Consider the following 15,988-nt stretch of genomic DNA (forward strand, 5'->3'; position numbering starts at 1 on the left):
CGGCCGCTGGGGGTGAAAGATACAGCGTGCAAGATCGCCGCAATCACAGCGTCAGGTGCATGGCGGAGGGAATTGTGTGCGTGTTGAGTCTTCGGCATGCTGGCGGTGTCGAACCTCTCAGGAAATGGAAGGCACGCTAGTCACACCGCCCATGTGTCCCGCTTGCCGCACGAGCCAGACGCAGGAGACGCAGCCATACAGACGGTGCATTGGCTCAATCCCACGCTGAACACCTGGAGCCGCGCATGAAATCGTCTCACCACAGACGCACTCAGAGGGCCCATGCAGCACGCTCCACCTGTTTAACTCGAACCGCCTCGAGAACATGTTGTGCCACCCTCGACGGCTGAACTTGCCCACACACTCTCCTCACCAAAGTAGTCGACCCAGCCTAAAAGGCCAAGCGGGGCATTGGTGTCCCACACGTAATCAACGTCAAGACGCTGCCAACGTTTCGAAAGCCCGGGGGCTACCGCTGTTTCTTGCGTGGCACCCGCATGCTGAAACAACGACGCAAAGTTATCAGATTTCTCGCATTTGCTATGGTAAAATCACCTCCATGCGCCTAGATCCGTCCGTATATCCCGAGATCGACTTATCTTGAGAACGCCATGTTGAATGCTTTTGCTTTTTGCTTTTTGCTTTTTGCCTTTTGCCTTTTGCCTGTCTATCCTACTGTGAGTTGAAGAACACGCTGCCAATGTTGTGGAAACACTCTGAAACTAGACACCTGGTGCTGTCTAGTACAGAACCCGCGTTCGGATGCATGCTGCTTCTGTTAGCCAATTTGCGTATTCGAAAGAAAGTAGTACTTACAGGACAGCTCCTCGAGACTCTGGAAGAGGTCTCTGATTTCTTCCTCCTTGACATCGCTGATGTCTGCCATGAGGTAGGCGATCTCGCCTCTTGAATCAGACATCTGCTTCTCAATGTTGTGGTGGAGAAGGACGTTGTTCACTGCCCGCACGTTAGCCTCACTTTTCCTCTCATGTTCGACGATCCCGGCTTACCTTGCCGAAGCACACCAGGGACGTTCTTGTGAATGTAGATGACTCGCAAGCTGTTTGGCTCGTCGTGTGTCAAGCTCCTCAGGTTGACCTCGGGCAAGTTGACCGCACCCAACGTAGTGCCCTCGTTGACGTATCGCACCAGCGCTGTGCTGACCTCGACACCGATCGCACTCTGAGCCTCTTCGGTGCTGCCACCAATGTGTGGAGTCAAGATGATGTTCTTGAGACCAACCAGGTCCTTGGTCCACGAGTTCAGGTCGTTCGCAAAGTAGTCGCCATTACCAGCGGGCTCGTTGGGGAACACATCGATAGCAGCGCCAGCAATCTTGCCCGAGCGTGAGGCTTCAATGAGGGCAGGGATGTCGATGACGGTGCCACGTGCGTTGTTGATCAGGTAGCTGCCATCCTTCATCTTCGCCAGTTCGTCGGCGCCGATGAGGTCCTTGGTATCGGCAGTTGCTGGTACATGCAGCGAGACGAAGTCGGCCTGTTGCAAGAGCTCGTCTAGTGTAGTCACCTGTCGCGCAGTTCCCAGACCCATCATGGTCAAGACGTCGTAGTAGATGACGCTCATGCCCATCGACTCTGCCAGGACACTCAGCTGGCTGCCAATGTGTCCATAGCCGACTATGCCCAGCGTCTTGCCACGAATCTCCCAGCAGCCTTTGCTGACCTTGTTCCATGTGCCGTTGTGAAGTTCGTTCGAGCGGTCGCCGAGTTGGCGGGCGAGTGCAATGATCTCGGCGATGACGAGTTCAGCGACGGAGCGCGAGTTGCTGAATGGCGAATTGAAGACGGCGATACCCTTCTGTGCGGCGGTTTGGAGGTCGACCTGGTTCGTACCAATGCAGAAGCAACCGATGACAATGAGGTTCTTTGCCTCTTCTAGCACCCTCTTCGTGAGCTTTGTCTTGGAGCGAATACCAATGACGTGCACATCACGAATCTTCTCAATCAACTGGTCTTCTGACAAGCTACTCTTCAAAGCCTCGACTTGGTACCCCTGTCCCTTCAAGATATTTACACCAGCGTCGTTGACGTTCTCCAGTAACAGGACTTTGAAATCCTTCGTGTCGAACGGCTTCAGCTGTTTTGCGAGTTGCGACGCATGTGAAAGCGCCGGCACAGAACCATTGCGGCCATCCTGGAAGCTTCCGGAAGGCGGTTGTCGGAATGTCGAAGGCGGGCTGTGGAAAGAAAGGCTCGGGCTTGTACTGAGGTTTAAGCTGTTAGAAACGCTATGCGCGAGACTGCCCGCGATGTCTTGTGGAGGTGTCATGGTGTGCACGGAGTTTGCGGAGGACGCTCGGGCGGGGTGTTACAACTCGATCTGGTTGCACGATCCGGAAGGTGCTAAGAGGGTCCAGGTATAAAGTAGAGATAAGACCTTAGGGTGAGACAGGTCGGTGTTGAAATCTTGCTGGGGAAAATTAGGTGATGAGGGCTTATTGCGATGGCAAGTGCAGCATCAATGAAAGGATGACCGTAGCGACAAGGAACAGCGACAACAGGAACCAGTCAACAAGTCTCCACTCTATTACAAAGTATACGCTGGCCCGATTTGTGTTGGACAAAGCAAAGCTGACAGCTACATATGACTCCATCAAAGTCTGAGTCTTTACAAAATTTCTTGACGCGCCGCATGATGCAATCGCGCTAACCCCTCCATCACCAAAATATTGATGGGTGGCTTGTGCGACGCTCCGCTTTCGGGGTTTCGATGATGCGCCAGCACTGGTCTATTTTGCAGGCAAGCAAAACTCCGGAAAAGAGGTTAGAAGGGGAATTCGTTCCGCAATGAAGAGCCATGACATTCATTATCTATGTGTGTTGAGACTTATATTTGCTCCTTGCGTGTGTCATGCAATCGCCCAAAGTTCGTTAATCCTGAAGAACTTCCTGACGAGAGTTTCCAATGTTCCCGATTCGTATTCGCGTAAGTGCATTTTACAGCTTCTGCTCGTTCATGGGCCATGAGTAGCCTGTAAATTGGTCAGTACATTATCAAGCTGTTGCAGAGGTGAGGTCCTACCTGCTGCGTCGCTGAATTTGTAGCCGTAAGATGAGGTGAAGTCGTCAAGCACGGCAGGGCCGCGAGATCCTAGTAATATGATTAGCAATGGAAATGGACACGAAGGTTCGCTGGAGCTTACCGTAAGGGTACTCCATAGGAATGATCTCCTTGTTGTCATCGAGGTAGTGTAGCAGAGGAGTGAAGATCCTCCAGCTGGCATCGAGCTCATCGTCACGGACAAAGTTGGAGTGGTCACCCTTGAGCGCATCCAAAATGAGTGATTCGTAGGCCTCTGGGATCTTCAAATCGGAGAAGCGCCGCCTGTAGGTGAGATCGAGCTCTGTGAGAACAGTCTGCATGCTGAGACCGGGCAGCTTCGAGTTCATCTTGATGTACACACTCTCGTTCGGCTGTACGCGAATGACAAGCTCGTTTCGGGGAATGTCCTTGAAGATGCCTGAAGTGACATCCTTGAATTGGATGCGCACCTCGGTCTTCTGCTCGTTAAGGGCCTTTCCTGCCTTCAGAATGAAAGGTACACCATCCCACCTCTCGTTCTTGATGTATGCGACCATCGAGGCAAAGGTAGGGCATCGAGAGTCCTTAGGGACAGTGTCATCCTCCTTGTAGCCGGGCTTCGTGCCGTCAAGGGACTTTCCGTACTGGCCAATGATCACGTTCTTTGGCTCGATCGCGGCCATGCCACGAAGAACGCGGACCTTCTCGTCACGGATGTCTTCGGCGGAGAAGGAGATTGGTCGCTCCATGGCGAGGAGGGTGAGGACTTGCAACAAATCTAGGCTTGTTAGACGAGTCTTCGGATTTGTCCACAGTTTGGCTTACGGTTTTGCATAACGTCACGAATGATGCCAAACTCGTCAAAGTAGCCTCCTCGTCCCTCTGTGCCAAAAGGCTCCTTGAATGTGATCTAACCTTGTCAGCGGCCGAACTTCGTAATTCCATATATTCTGTACCTGAATGTTGTCGATGTGGTTCCTGTTCCATGTGGCGCCAAAGAACTCGTTGCCGAATCGGAGAATGAGGATGTTCTTGACCATCTCCTTGCCCAGGTAGTGATCGATACGGTAGAGCTCATCTTCGGTCCAGTCTGGTGCGAGCGCAGTCTGAAGCTCTCGGGAGCTGGGAAGATCTTTACCGAAGGGCTTCTCGACCTGTTGTTCCACGGTTAGCTGCTTGTTGACAGGTGGCTGTGTGCGGACGACGTACGATAACACGAGAAATGCCGTTCTTTGGGTAGCAGTTGCGCTTCAAGTGCTGCGAGACTGTGATGAAGACGCTGGGAGGGAGCGCCATGTAGAAAATCCTGTTGGTCTCCTTGCGACCCTTCTCGAGGTCTTGGAGGTGCTTCTCGAGCTCCTGGAAGGACTCATCCTTGTCATACTGGCCAGATACATATGTGCAGAAGCCGCAGAACTCCTCGAGTTGCTTCTCAAGCTCTTTTGTGGGGGTCTTGATGTACGACTTGACGCGCTTGAGGTACTCCTCGTGGTCCATCTTCGTTCGTGCATATCCGACGATGCGAATGTTCTTGGGGAGGAAGTTGTTGCGGTGCTAAAGACTGTCAACTTTGGGCGCATGGAGCTGTAGACGTGGAACCTACAAGGCCGAAGAGCGCAGGGAACTGCTTGAGGTCAGCATTGTCGCAGATATCATCGTCCCTCGGGTACTCACAGTCTTCTTCTTTGCCAGATCGCCGGACGCGCCTAGAACGACTATGATGGTGTTGTCCTTGAGCTCCATGTTGCTGCATAAGAGGGATGATCAGCCGTCGTGTCTCGTATGCTTTGAAGTCGCGCTCTCCACATTTGGGAGCTGCCCCTCCACCATAGAACGCGGAACCCGTTTCATGCACGCAAAGGCTCAGATTCAAAATACAACGGGCATGCAAATCCGGACGCCCCGGAAATCATAGCTGGGAGAGGAAAATGACCTACCCAGCGGTGAGCTCATCGTGCTTAGGCTGAATAACAGTGTCCGCCATGATAGCAGATGGGGGGAAACTGCGAATGCTGCGCGGGGAGGGCGGTGGTGAGAGGCGGAGGTCAATTGGAGGTTTTCAAAGTCAATCGGAGGTTAAGATGAACAAGACGTCAGAGGAATGGCGGAAGGAGCGGAGGGGCCGTGTTGTTTGAAGGAAAAGCTTCGGTGGTGGGGTCAGAGGCCCTGCGTCTAGCGGCCGTTCTGGTCTTCTTGACGTATTGTTGTCGCCTCTCGGAGTGCAGCAGTGGCCAACAGCGATTGGAGAAATATCACGGCAAGTCTTAAAGCGAGGTCTCAACGTCTTTTAAAACAGCCTCGAGGAAGCACCCAGGTTATCAAGCATCACTTAGCGGTGACACGTCTCGCGAAGCACAACTCCGGCGCCAGTCAGATCTTACAGTAATAATGCTGGTCGGAGCCTTAAAACCGGTGGTCGCGGACGAACCCCACCATGACCTACAATTATGCTGCGGCAGCTTCTCGCGCGCGTCGGAAGTGCATGACAAAGCTCAGAGAAGCTGGCCGAGATCTTGATTGTCTAAGATCTGACCGAAAAATTCTGACCCGTTTCACTGTTGTCGCAGCACTGTGAAGGTAGCGGACGCGTGCGCTTCGGTGCCCCGCTCTGCTGCTCACGCTCCGAATACAGGAGCTCCCAAAGCACGTCTCGGGGCGGGATAATGTAAGAAGCGGCACGTCCCAAACTCAGTATGACGATGTACAGCTGTTGAGTATTGCCAAACCTCCCGGATCCCCAGCATCGTCACGACAAAGATGCGTTGTTGAGACTCTAGTTGCTTGTCGCACCCACATGCATTTGGGTTCAGATTGCTGGCTGTCTACCAATAAGCACTGCTTTTGGGATATCGCATGAGGTCGGACTTTTGCCGTTGGCAATACTGCACATGGCGCGCGGAGGTGGGTGTGTATTACAAGCTCGGTATTTGCATTAGACCGGCGGTTTTCATGTTGCGGTCATCATCGGCTGACTCCAGATTGCATGGCTATAGTAACCAAACAAGTACACAGGCGTAGTGTTTAGGTATGGCCGCACCCGAAGAGCCATCGAACTATGTACGATGAAGGTAGAGTTATCTTGTGCGGTTTTGTGAGGGGAAGCAGACTTGGTGGGGAGGGCAAGCTGTGTAGCTGGTGCGCCGTGGATGCCGTCCACACCTGGCCGTCACTCTCCCCTCCACAAGAGCGTCTGCAGGTCTACGGCCACTCAATTTGGCTATCAGGGCTGTCTGCTTGGTAAGAGCCCCATCGTTGTATAGATCGCGCTGTGCTGATAGGCTTAAACAGTCTGTCGCTCTACTCGCACCGTTCCAGCGTGAATCACAGAAACAAGCAGTAGCAAACGGCACCGGGTCGTGCGCTGATTCATGCGCGTACTTTGCAGACGCTCCTTAGATTGGCATGATTATCAGTGTCCTGTATTATAACAACAGCTACCTGAGAGCACATGTGCTCATTGATGTACATTTATCAGAATCACCAGTAGTAATAAGCACACGGAGCGGCACCTTGCAGCGGTCACGGGAATGTTGGTGTTGAGCGGCAGAGCGCCAAGCCGCTGGTGGCCAGGGCTGCGCTAGTGCCCACGCTCGCTTCGTCAATTTCGAGCAGCGACAACCGACATCGAAGAGACCAGACTAACCAGCAGCAACACCACGACCACGGTCTCGATACCCTTCTCCCAAATCACCCGGAAGCAAATCGTTCGCCATGTCTGAGAAGTCCCACCGTCTCTATGTCAAGGGAAAGCACATTTCGTGAGCACGCACCGCCGCGACATGCAATTACTACATCACTAACAACCCAAAGCTATCAGCGAGGAAAGCGCAACACCAACCCCGGCACTTCGCTTTTGAAGCTCGAGGGTGTTGACAACACCGAGGCGGCAAACTGGTACTGCGGCAAGCGCGTAGCCTGTACGTACTTGAATCCGAAAGCACACAATGGAATGAAGGACTAATGGCTTCACAGACGTCTACCGTGCTCAGAGGGCCATCCAGGGCTCCAAGATCCGCGTCATCTGGGGCAAGGTCACCCGGCCACACGGCAACAGCGGTGCCGTTCGCGCCAAATTCAGGTCCAACCTGCCTCCCAAGTCTTTCGGTGCCTCCGTCCGCGTCATGCTTTACCCTTCTTCGATATAATCCCCGTCACGACTCTGGGTATGGAAACGAACGATAGATGAGCGATGGAGTGGAGGGTGACACGGCGCAAAACTCGGGCGAAGAGCGAGAGAATGGCAGCAGAGACATTCATGCTCGTCCTCTTTCTCATGGCATGTTCAGGCTGGTTCACGGTGTCATTGTTTTCGGAAAATCCATGACAATGGCGAAATCAATCAAGATTCCTTCCAAGATCAATCAAAAATGATCAAACATCACTTGTCCCACATTTGGTCTCTGTGATGCAGGATGACATCTAGGAACTTACGACGCTGGCAAATGGGAATGGATAAGCCAATGCGCGCAGAATACTGACCTGAAGAGCTTATCGCAGGCTCCTAGCAATACGACCTACATCAAAGGAACGGCCTGTCCCAACGACTGCGCATACTATACGGCAACCTGAGGCCCAACAGGCGTTGATTTTGGATTTCCTCAGCGGTACACTCTCCCTCAACCCTTGTCCTGGTTGCTAGAGATGTATTTTGTGAAACTTTTTTTGTCCAAAATGCTGTCTTTCCTGAAACATTCTGATAGATATGGCTATACGTTGGTTGGGTCAACACTGCCTCAAATAAGCCCACTCGCTCCGTGCTATTACATTCACATCATGTTTTTCAGGTTCAGCAATGTCCTCTAATAGACTGTACAAAGGCTTCGAGTCGCTCATGAAGATACACATCGCCCATCTTATGTCGCTTCCAGAACAGCATGACGGCACGGTGTTCGACTTCCTTACCCAATCGTTGTAGCGTGCTGGTCCTCAACCACAGCTGCTTTTTGATGCTTTTGGATATTCATCGACTTTCTGCTCACAATAAAGTGAATTAAAGTTAACATGAGTGTAGGCTGCGTTCATGTCCTCAATGATGAGTGTCGAGGATATCCATCAGGCACTTTTTCATAATTAACTTTGTAGGAGCCCCGGAGAGTCTGCACAGTAAATCATGACGTCGCTCTCATGTGAATGGGCCATACTGATAGTCCGCGCTCCCCAAATCGCACGCCCAGCTGGATAAGACGGTTCACACAGTGGATCCGACTGCTTACGACGCGCGGCTGTCGTGATTCGTCTTGGCAACATATATTCACGATGCCAGCTTCTATTCACGCACAGAGCAAAGGGACCTGAAAAAGGCGAGTGAAAGGTAAGGAAGTCCATCATAGTCAGAAGTGTCAAAATGTCGCCGGCCGCAAAAGCGCGCTCGACCCAATCAACCGCACTCGGTCCCTGCAACGGCCCGCCCATCCAGGGTCCAGCGTGCTCACCCCAAAGCCAAGCAATGAAGGGCTTACGTTCCCCCTCAAACTCTCCCCTTGCAGCCGCACATAGAGTTATGCAGATACATTTTCGCTAATGTATTTAACTTGCGCTTGATATCTCACTCTTCCACTCGCTCTTTTGTCTCGTGACAACCGCCCAATGCGACTTACCACGTTTCCCTAACTTGAGCTTGCGCACGCGACTTTATTTCTGGATTACGCCGAGGTGTTGATTGGGAGAGGATATGCCGTCGATTGCGCGATGGAGGGGGACACCCAAGGTCAAGGGCTCGAGTGAGAGTGTGCGCATGGCGCTGTTGACTGCGTCTTTGATCGGGTTGCAGTAAGTTCTAGAGCCTCAAGTCACGCATTGTTCTGACCAAGCTTTGTAGATTTACATGGAATGTCGAGATGACTTACTGTACCCCCTACCTCCTCGAGCTTGGCCTCACGAAGTCGAAAATCAGCCTCGTATGGGTGGCCGGCCCTCTCAGCGGCTTGATCATGCAGCCCATCGTGGGTGTCGTAGCGGACCGGTCGACATCGCGCTGGGGACGTCGGAGACCTTATATGTTCGGCGGCACGATACTTGTATCCATGTTCCTGCTGCTGCTGGGCTGGACAAAAGAGGTGGTGCGATACTTCGTGAAGGACGAAGCGAGCGCAAAGAGCAAGACGATTGTGCTGGCAGTGTTGAGCATCTATGGCATTGACTTTGCAATCAATGCTGTTCAAGGGAGCTGCAGAGGGCTGATTGTGGACACGCTGCCGATTGCAAAACAACAACAAGGGAGTAGTTGGGCAAGTCGCATGGTTGCCGTGGGGTCGTTGATTGGATATGGAGCTGGCGCAATTGACTTGAGAAGTGTGTTTGGACCAATGCTGGGAGATACACAGTTCAAGCAGCTTACGGCTGTCGCGGCGCTGACGTTGTGTATGGCTGTGGGAGTGACAAGCTGGGCTGTCACGGAGAGGGTCAGGGTCATTGATGAGGCGGAAGAGAAGATCAGCCCTGTTGAGGTTCTGCAAACAATCGCAAAGACGGCAATGAACCTGCCAAGGGGCATACAAGCAATCTGCTATGTGCAATTTTGGGCATGGATTGGTAAGTTCTCGCGGGTATCTGCTCGTGATTTTGATACTAATCGGCCGTTAGGATGGTTCCCCTTCCTTTTCTACAGCACAACCTGGGTTGGCGAAGTATACCTGCGCTACGACGCTCCGGCTGATGTCAAGGCGGCAGGCGATCTGACAGGTAAAGTTGGTCGCATCGGTTCCTCGGCTCTGATCTGCTTCAGCATCATAACATTTATAATGTCTGTGTTGCTGCCATTCTTTGTGAAGTCACCAGAAGACGAGAAAGCTAATGGCTTTACTCCTCGACCACCCAAGGGCTTATCCACCGTTGTGGCTGGAATCGAGAAACACAAGCCATCACTGCTTACTGCATGGACCATTGCGCACTGCCTCTTCGCCAGCTCCATGATCTTTGCGCCGTTTGTCAGAAGCTTGCGGGCTGCGACCTTGATCATCGCAGTCTGTGGAGTGTAAGTGGATTACGACGCATTCTAGAAACTAGAGCTAATAACTGTCAGATCTTGGTCAGTGGCTTGTTGGGCGCCCTTCGCGTTTCTCGGAGTGGAGATCAACCGCATCACGCAAGCCAACGGCCATGCATACTCTCGCATCGGACGCAACTCAGTCGAGCTCGAATCACCGATTCCTCTGCACCTCAACGGCGGTCTAGACGAAGCGAGCAAGGAAGCGAGCAGCTCGGGCGGTGGCGATACAGGCAAATACCTGGGCATTATGAACCTGTACACGACGCTGCCCCAATTCGTTGGGACGGGGATATCGTGGGTTGTCTTCTCAATACTCGAGCCTGGTAAGAGCCCTGAGCTCTCAGAGGCACCGCCAGAAGAACATCATTCGACGGACGGCCCGAATGCGATTGCTGTTTGTCTTTTCATTGGAGCCTGCTGTGCGTGTTTTGCTGCGTTGGCAACGAGAAGGTTGAAGCAGTTCCAGACTTATTGATACCCATAGAAGCTTGCGTATGTAGAACGGATGTAACCGAAGTTTACTAAGTTCTGACTTTTTCTTCTGTGATGAGGTGTGATGAGGTGTGATGATGGGCAGATAATGGCCTGTGCATGGTGTATCGGAGAGAAAGGTGGAGCAACTCTCTGGACAGAGAATGCTTTGGCTGACGTACCAGCACGAACTCACTCTGACAAGATGGTGCTTCCCTTTTCAGGACCGAGGCAAGTGCAATGGCGTAGGGAAAATGTCCAGTCTAACAGTCCCGCCTTCCACGATCGTTCTAGAAGGCAGGTGCGGCTAGGATGCAGGCTCTGAGACCAGGATGTAGCTGGAGAGACCGTTGGAAACGGACCGCATGCGGTTTGCTGCTTGCTCGTGTCGAGCTGCTGCCGCACAGTTACCTGGCGTCGGAAGCAGCGTGCATAACAGCACAACGCCAGCAGCAGTCATCCGATGATGCATCGCATCAATGCGTGTACTCGATGCTGGGCGGCAACAGCGTAAGTTGCCAAACAATTTCTTCACCACTGCAACCCATGAAGCGGCCAAGGTCGGCCATGGGCTCGAAAAGTCTGATGCGATAGCCTGCGGCATGTGCGTGCTCTGTGTCGCTTCCATCCCCGTAGTCTGAGTCGCTGTATCGTGGTGTATGTAGCAAGGTTGGGTGGCCACCACACGTGCCAGCGGGCAGCAAGAAGCGGTAAACCTTGCATTCAAATAGCACACACGATCCTGCTTTGCCCTCGCAACACTCGCAAAATCCCATCCCCGCCTCCAAACAAAGTTGGCAAATCGTGGGCTGTTTGTCTACGGGCTAGGACGATTGTTTCATTCACTGAGAGCCAAACAAACCTGCCGCCATTGACCCTCGCTAGCCGCAACTAGTTACACAGCGAGAGAGGCGAACAACGGGCTCGCTCTTGATCTCGCCGAACATTTCTGCAGAGCGCTCACCATCAACACGACCATTCTCAACAATCCGCCACCCGCACATCAACGACCGGGAACCGCCAAGATGTCTGAGCCAATCCGCAATAAGAAGATGGACTCCATCTCCGCTCCGTAAGTACTTGGTGCCCCGCAACACACTTTTTTTGAGCCTCTTCCACACACCCACACAACACCGCACACACACCGCCCACCATGGACGTACCCAAGTCTAACTCTACCGTCTCCAGCACCCCGCAGAACACACCCGCCAACGCTGCCCCAATATCGTCGCACGCTCAGAAGCCCGGCGTCGGCACCATCAAGGAAGGTAAGTCGCAACAGCCTGCCCCTCCGACCCCGCGAAGGGCGGCGCAACTGGGCGTGACCGCTAATTCGAGTTTTGCAGAGGATCTTGAGCGCACTGCCGCCGGCCTCTTCGCTGCCAACCCCGCCCTCGTCGCCATGATGCAGAACAAGCTCGGCTCGCTCGTCGGCCGCTCAAGTGGCTACATCGAGTCGCTGCCAGCCTCGGTCCGCCGTCGCGTTGCCGGCCTCAAGGGCGTACAGAAGGAGCACTCCAAGCTCGAGGCCGAGTTCCAAGAGGAGGTCCTCCTGCTCGAGAAGAAGTATTTCGCCAAGTTCACACCGCTCTACGAGACCCGTGCCAAGATCGTCAACGGCGCCACCGAGCCTTCCGAGGACCAGGTCAAGGTGGGCGAGCAGCAAGACGAGGACGATGAGGACGACGAGGACAAGCCCGAGACCGAACTCAACCAGGACGAGGGCAAGGACGTCAAGGGTATTCCAGAATTCTGGCTGAGCGCTATGAAGAACCAGATCTCGCTCGCCGAGATGATCACAGACCGTGACGAGGCTGCACTGAAGTCTCTGACCGACGTCCGCATGGAGTACCTTGACCGCCCCGGCTTCCGTCTTATCTTCGAGTTTGACGAGAACGAGTTCTTCACCAACAAGACGGTCACCAAGACCTACTTCTACCAGGAGGAGAATGGCTACGGCGGCGACTTCATCTACGACCACGCCGAGGGCGACAAGATCGACTGGAAGGCTGGCAAGGACCTCACTGTCCGCATCGAGAGCAAGAAGCAGAGGAATAAGAGTGAGTGACACTTCGCAGTACGTTGAATCATGTATGCTAATTGTCCGCAGACACCAAGCAGACGCGCGTCGTCAAGAAGACCGTTCCCACAGAGTCGTTCTTCAACTTCTTCGACCCGCCCAAGCCCCCGCAGGACGAGGACGACGACGCTGCCTCCGACATCGAGGAGCGTCTCGAGCTCGACTACCAGCTCGGTGAGGACATCAAGGAGAAGCTCATTCCCCGCGCGATTGACTGGTTCACCGGCGAGGCTCTGCAGTACGAGAACATTGAGGACTTCGACGAGGGCGAGTTCGAGGATGAGGATGATGAGGACGAGGACGAGCTTAGTGACGACCGTGACGAGGATGAGGAGTCAGATGACGAGGTATGAGACATAACCCCTTGCTCAAATTCGCAAATCACCAGCTGACAATCAATAGAATGACGGCACAAAACCCAAGCAGGAGGCTGCTGAGTGCAAGCAGAGCTAGATTTCTCAAACTACGGATATGGTTTTCTTGCCTTAGAGATGTTGGGCATGTTCTTCCCATCTACCAGAACGCATTTCAGTGGCTATAGTGCCGCGCCAGCTCGTTGACCTGGCCTTTACATCCCCATACCCTCCGTTTTGTCCTCTCGCAAGTCTCATATACGCGTAATACTGCATTGAAGGAAAAGGAAGACGGGTATCTAGCGACAGTGACTCGCACGCTTCGCGAGGTAGCTGTTCCTGTGACCTTCACTCCAGTGGCACCATTTCTCGTCTCTTTAGTCGAGCATGTTTTACGAGCTGGTGGACATTCCTCAACACATGAGCATGTACGGCGTCATTCGGTGGAGTTTTGAACCTCATTGTAGTTTGTTCGATAGAAGAAACGAATTAGCACGTTTCCCACGGCACCAAAAGTCTAGAGACATTTTTTTTTTTGAATCAACCCCATTGCATCCCTTTTTGGTGAATGATAGGCTGTTCGTGATTTAGGTGCTCTTAGCAATGTAGACACGAAGATGAGATGCTATATAACCTAGTTGTTTCATTAATCTTAATTCAATGTGACAGACGAGGTACTGCCAATTCCGACATCAAAAGCTCGCCGTTAGACTCCTGTTAACAATGGATTGTGCGAGCACTTAGCCATGCATACGAAGATGGCTAGCGCGGGGTAGCGGGGTCCTATCGGGAAAACTCCGGGCGCTCGTAAATTTCTAGGGAATGCGACAACTTCTGGACCACAGACGACAAGATCGATCAGAGCAGTGATCAAATCCCGTTGAGCAGTCATATTTATCCACACTTCTTTAGCAGACATCCAAAAATATCTGACGCCTTGCATCTACTTGCATTGCCTCAACAGACTTCAAACCCGCTTGCGACAAATCAGTACATCATGGCGCGAACGAACCCAAACATTGTGGTTACGGGTACTCCAGGTGTGGGAAAGACGACACATGCTGAGCAATTAGCACAAGCGACGGGTTTCAAGCACATTTCTGTAAACCAGATTGTAAAAGACGAAGGATTCCATGAGGGCAAGGACGAGGAAACTGGAAGCTGGGTCGTCGATGAAGACAAGGTGCGTCTTTCCTTGCACAGACCTGTCACAGCATGTGGATGCAATGCTAACTGATCCTTCAGCTCCTCGACTACCTAGAAGCTCTCCCCCTCCACTCCGACGGTGGCTACATCCTCGACTGGCACGCATGCGATCTGTTCCCCGAGCGCTGGATCGACCTCGTCATCGTGCTGCGCTGCGACTCCACGCTACTTTACGACCGGCTAACGGCGCGCGGATACAAGGGCAAGAAACTCGAGGAGAACATGGACAGCGAGATCATGCAGGTTCTGCTAGATGAGGCGCGCGAAAGCTACAAAGAAGAGATTGTGGTCGAGTTGAAGAGCGAGAGCACGGAGGATGTAGAAGGGAATTTGGAGCGGATAGAGGCGTGGGTGGAGAATTGGAAGAAGGATAATGCTGGGAATGGAGAGGCTTGAAGCAGCAGAGGCATCGAGAAGAATAAAGATGTGAATACTCAATCGTGTGTATATTGGGCTGAAATGGTGAGTTTGACCTAACTCCTACACTCTACGCATCGACCTTCTGCGCCAGCCACTCTTTCAACTTCTCCAGCGCCTTGCCCCGATGGCTTATCTTGTTCTTCTCACTCTTGTCCATCTCAGCATACGTCTGACCCTTGTACTCGAAGCACGAGTCCCAGCCTATCCATCATCAGCATCCCATCATTCAAAAACAATATTGCTAACTCACCAAACGCAGTAGGCCCCCGACTCTCCACCAACTTGCCATCCGTGCGTCCCTGGAACAACACAGGCTCATGCCCTGGCCCCTCGCAGTACGCAAACGTACACACAGCTTGCGCGGACTTGTCGTCGAAGCCGGCCAGGAGCTTGTGCATCTGCGCTGCGCCGAGCGATTGCATGAACCATTTTCTGCGTCGGATATCAGCACCACTTCAAACAGGCAAGATGGCGTGAACATACATGTACGGCCCCGGCAAGTCATTCATAGCCTTGAAGCAGAGACATGTGTCTTCAACCAGCACTGGGCCTTTGATCTATTATAGCACCTTTTAGCATGATTAATACAATGAATGAGTGTAAATGTGAACGTACGGCTTCAGCAGCTCTACGCGCTTTGTCAGTAGTGACGTCTTCCACTGAGCCTTGGATCTCAACGAGGTCGATATTTTCGTTGCGCAGCTCAATTACGCCGGCAAGGATGGCTTGGACTTCGGCGAGTTTGTTCTTGTTGCCGGTTATGAAGTTGAGGTGGGCGGGGGTGGGGGACATCTTGGATAGTGTACTTGTTCTTGTGAATGAGATGTGATGAGATGGTGAGATCCGTAGATGTTTTGGGTTGAAGTAGGGTTGAGCTTAGAGAGTTGAAAGATCGATGTAATGCGGACCTCAAAAGACAGATCTTCTTGATATATACGCTCTGAAATCGTAATTCCGCGCTCTTGATAATCTGCGGTCGTATGAGCTGCCAGGTATGACTCTTCAAGCTGAATCGTGGCTCTAAAAGTCGCACTACAGGATGGTTCCACTTACCAACCACGTGCTTAGATCAGATGTAGGAAGTCTCGGCGTTTGGTGCAGGCAAACCAAAGGGCTGAGATCAGTCTACAAAATTCACTACATGGCCTAGACAGGGAAGGCGCGATGCTGTCTCTGGGGCTTAGCGAGACGTTAAGCCGCAAGCGATGTCTAGCGCCCTTATGAGCTGAGGAACTCACCGTAGCTTGCAGTGACACCCATCCTCTACCAACGTCATTCATTTCCGAGTCATTTAGATTGCTTGCGACTGCTTAGGCCTTTGTGTTTGCATCGAATTGAGGAGGCTACTGGGCGTTTCCTCGAGCTTCATTTTCTATTCCAGGACAACACTTGGCACGACTGCAGGACAAGCATAACGCCAAACAAAAC

General features: G+C 52.6%; 7 protein-coding genes across 7 annotated transcripts; 4 read left to right on the top strand and 3 right to left on the bottom strand.

Moving 5' to 3' along the window:
• Window positions 1–672: 672 nt before the first annotated feature.
• Window positions 673–2,289, bottom strand: SNOG_09415 (hypothetical protein; the record flags this gene model as incomplete). Its single annotated transcript, XM_001799657.1, has 3 exons — window positions 673–722; window positions 817–957; window positions 1,011–2,289. The coding sequence occupies 3 exons, from the start codon at window positions 2,287–2,289 to the stop codon at window positions 673–675; spliced, it is 1,470 nt and encodes a 489-aa protein (XP_001799709.1).
• Window positions 2,290–2,800: 511 nt separating this feature from the next.
• Window positions 2,801–4,785, bottom strand: SNOG_09416 (hypothetical protein; the record flags this gene model as incomplete). Its single annotated transcript, XM_001799658.1, has 8 exons — window positions 2,801–2,992; window positions 3,043–3,111; window positions 3,164–3,820; window positions 3,868–3,952; window positions 3,999–4,196; window positions 4,252–4,596; window positions 4,646–4,666; window positions 4,717–4,785. The coding sequence occupies 8 exons, from the start codon at window positions 4,783–4,785 to the stop codon at window positions 2,958–2,960; spliced, it is 1,479 nt and encodes a 492-aa protein (XP_001799710.1). The 3' UTR covers window positions 2,801–2,957.
• A 1,905-nt stretch (window positions 4,786–6,690) lies between these two features.
• Window positions 6,691–7,414, top strand: SNOG_09417 (hypothetical protein). The gene is made up of 3 exons (XM_001799659.1): window positions 6,691–6,800; window positions 6,853–6,959; window positions 7,015–7,414. Exons 1-3 carry the CDS (start codon window positions 6,754–6,756, stop codon window positions 7,185–7,187), a joined length of 327 nt encoding a protein of 108 aa, XP_001799711.1. The 5' UTR covers window positions 6,691–6,753; the 3' UTR covers window positions 7,188–7,414.
• Window positions 7,415–8,879: 1,465 nt separating this feature from the next.
• Window positions 8,880–10,505, top strand: SNOG_09418 (hypothetical protein; the record flags this gene model as incomplete). Its single annotated transcript, XM_001799660.1, has 3 exons — window positions 8,880–9,573; window positions 9,625–10,015; window positions 10,064–10,505. The coding sequence occupies 3 exons, from the start codon at window positions 8,880–8,882 to the stop codon at window positions 10,503–10,505; spliced, it is 1,527 nt and encodes a 508-aa protein (XP_001799712.1).
• A 1,021-nt stretch (window positions 10,506–11,526) lies between these two features.
• SNOG_09419 (hypothetical protein) lies at window positions 11,527–13,034 on the top strand (the record flags this gene model as incomplete). The annotated part of the gene is made up of 4 exons (XM_001799661.1): window positions 11,527–11,573; window positions 11,690–12,561; window positions 12,612–12,928; window positions 12,984–13,034. The coding sequence occupies 4 exons, from the start codon at window positions 11,527–11,529 to the stop codon at window positions 13,032–13,034; spliced, it is 1,287 nt and encodes a 428-aa protein (XP_001799713.1).
• An 897-nt stretch (window positions 13,035–13,931) lies between these two features.
• SNOG_09420 (hypothetical protein) lies at window positions 13,932–14,575 on the top strand (the record flags this gene model as incomplete). The annotated part of the gene is made up of 2 exons (XM_001799662.1): window positions 13,932–14,117; window positions 14,180–14,575. The coding sequence occupies 2 exons, from the start codon at window positions 13,932–13,934 to the stop codon at window positions 14,534–14,536; spliced, it is 543 nt and encodes a 180-aa protein (XP_001799714.1). The 3' UTR covers window positions 14,537–14,575.
• SNOG_09421 (hypothetical protein) lies at window positions 14,567–15,520 on the bottom strand. The gene is made up of 4 exons (XM_001799663.1): window positions 15,176–15,520; window positions 15,044–15,117; window positions 14,811–14,992; window positions 14,567–14,761 (listed from the first exon to the last, which is right to left on the bottom strand). The coding sequence occupies exons 1-4, from the start codon at window positions 15,350–15,352 to the stop codon at window positions 14,628–14,630; spliced, it is 567 nt and encodes a 188-aa protein (XP_001799715.1). The 5' UTR covers window positions 15,353–15,520; the 3' UTR covers window positions 14,567–14,627.
• Window positions 15,521–15,988: the final 468 nt, after the last annotated feature.

Source organism: Parastagonospora nodorum (genome assembly GCF_000146915.1).
Source record: "Parastagonospora nodorum SN15 chromosome Unknown scaffold_14, whole genome shotgun sequence".
NCBI lineage: Eukaryota > Fungi > Ascomycota > Dothideomycetes > Pleosporales > Phaeosphaeriaceae > Parastagonospora > Parastagonospora nodorum.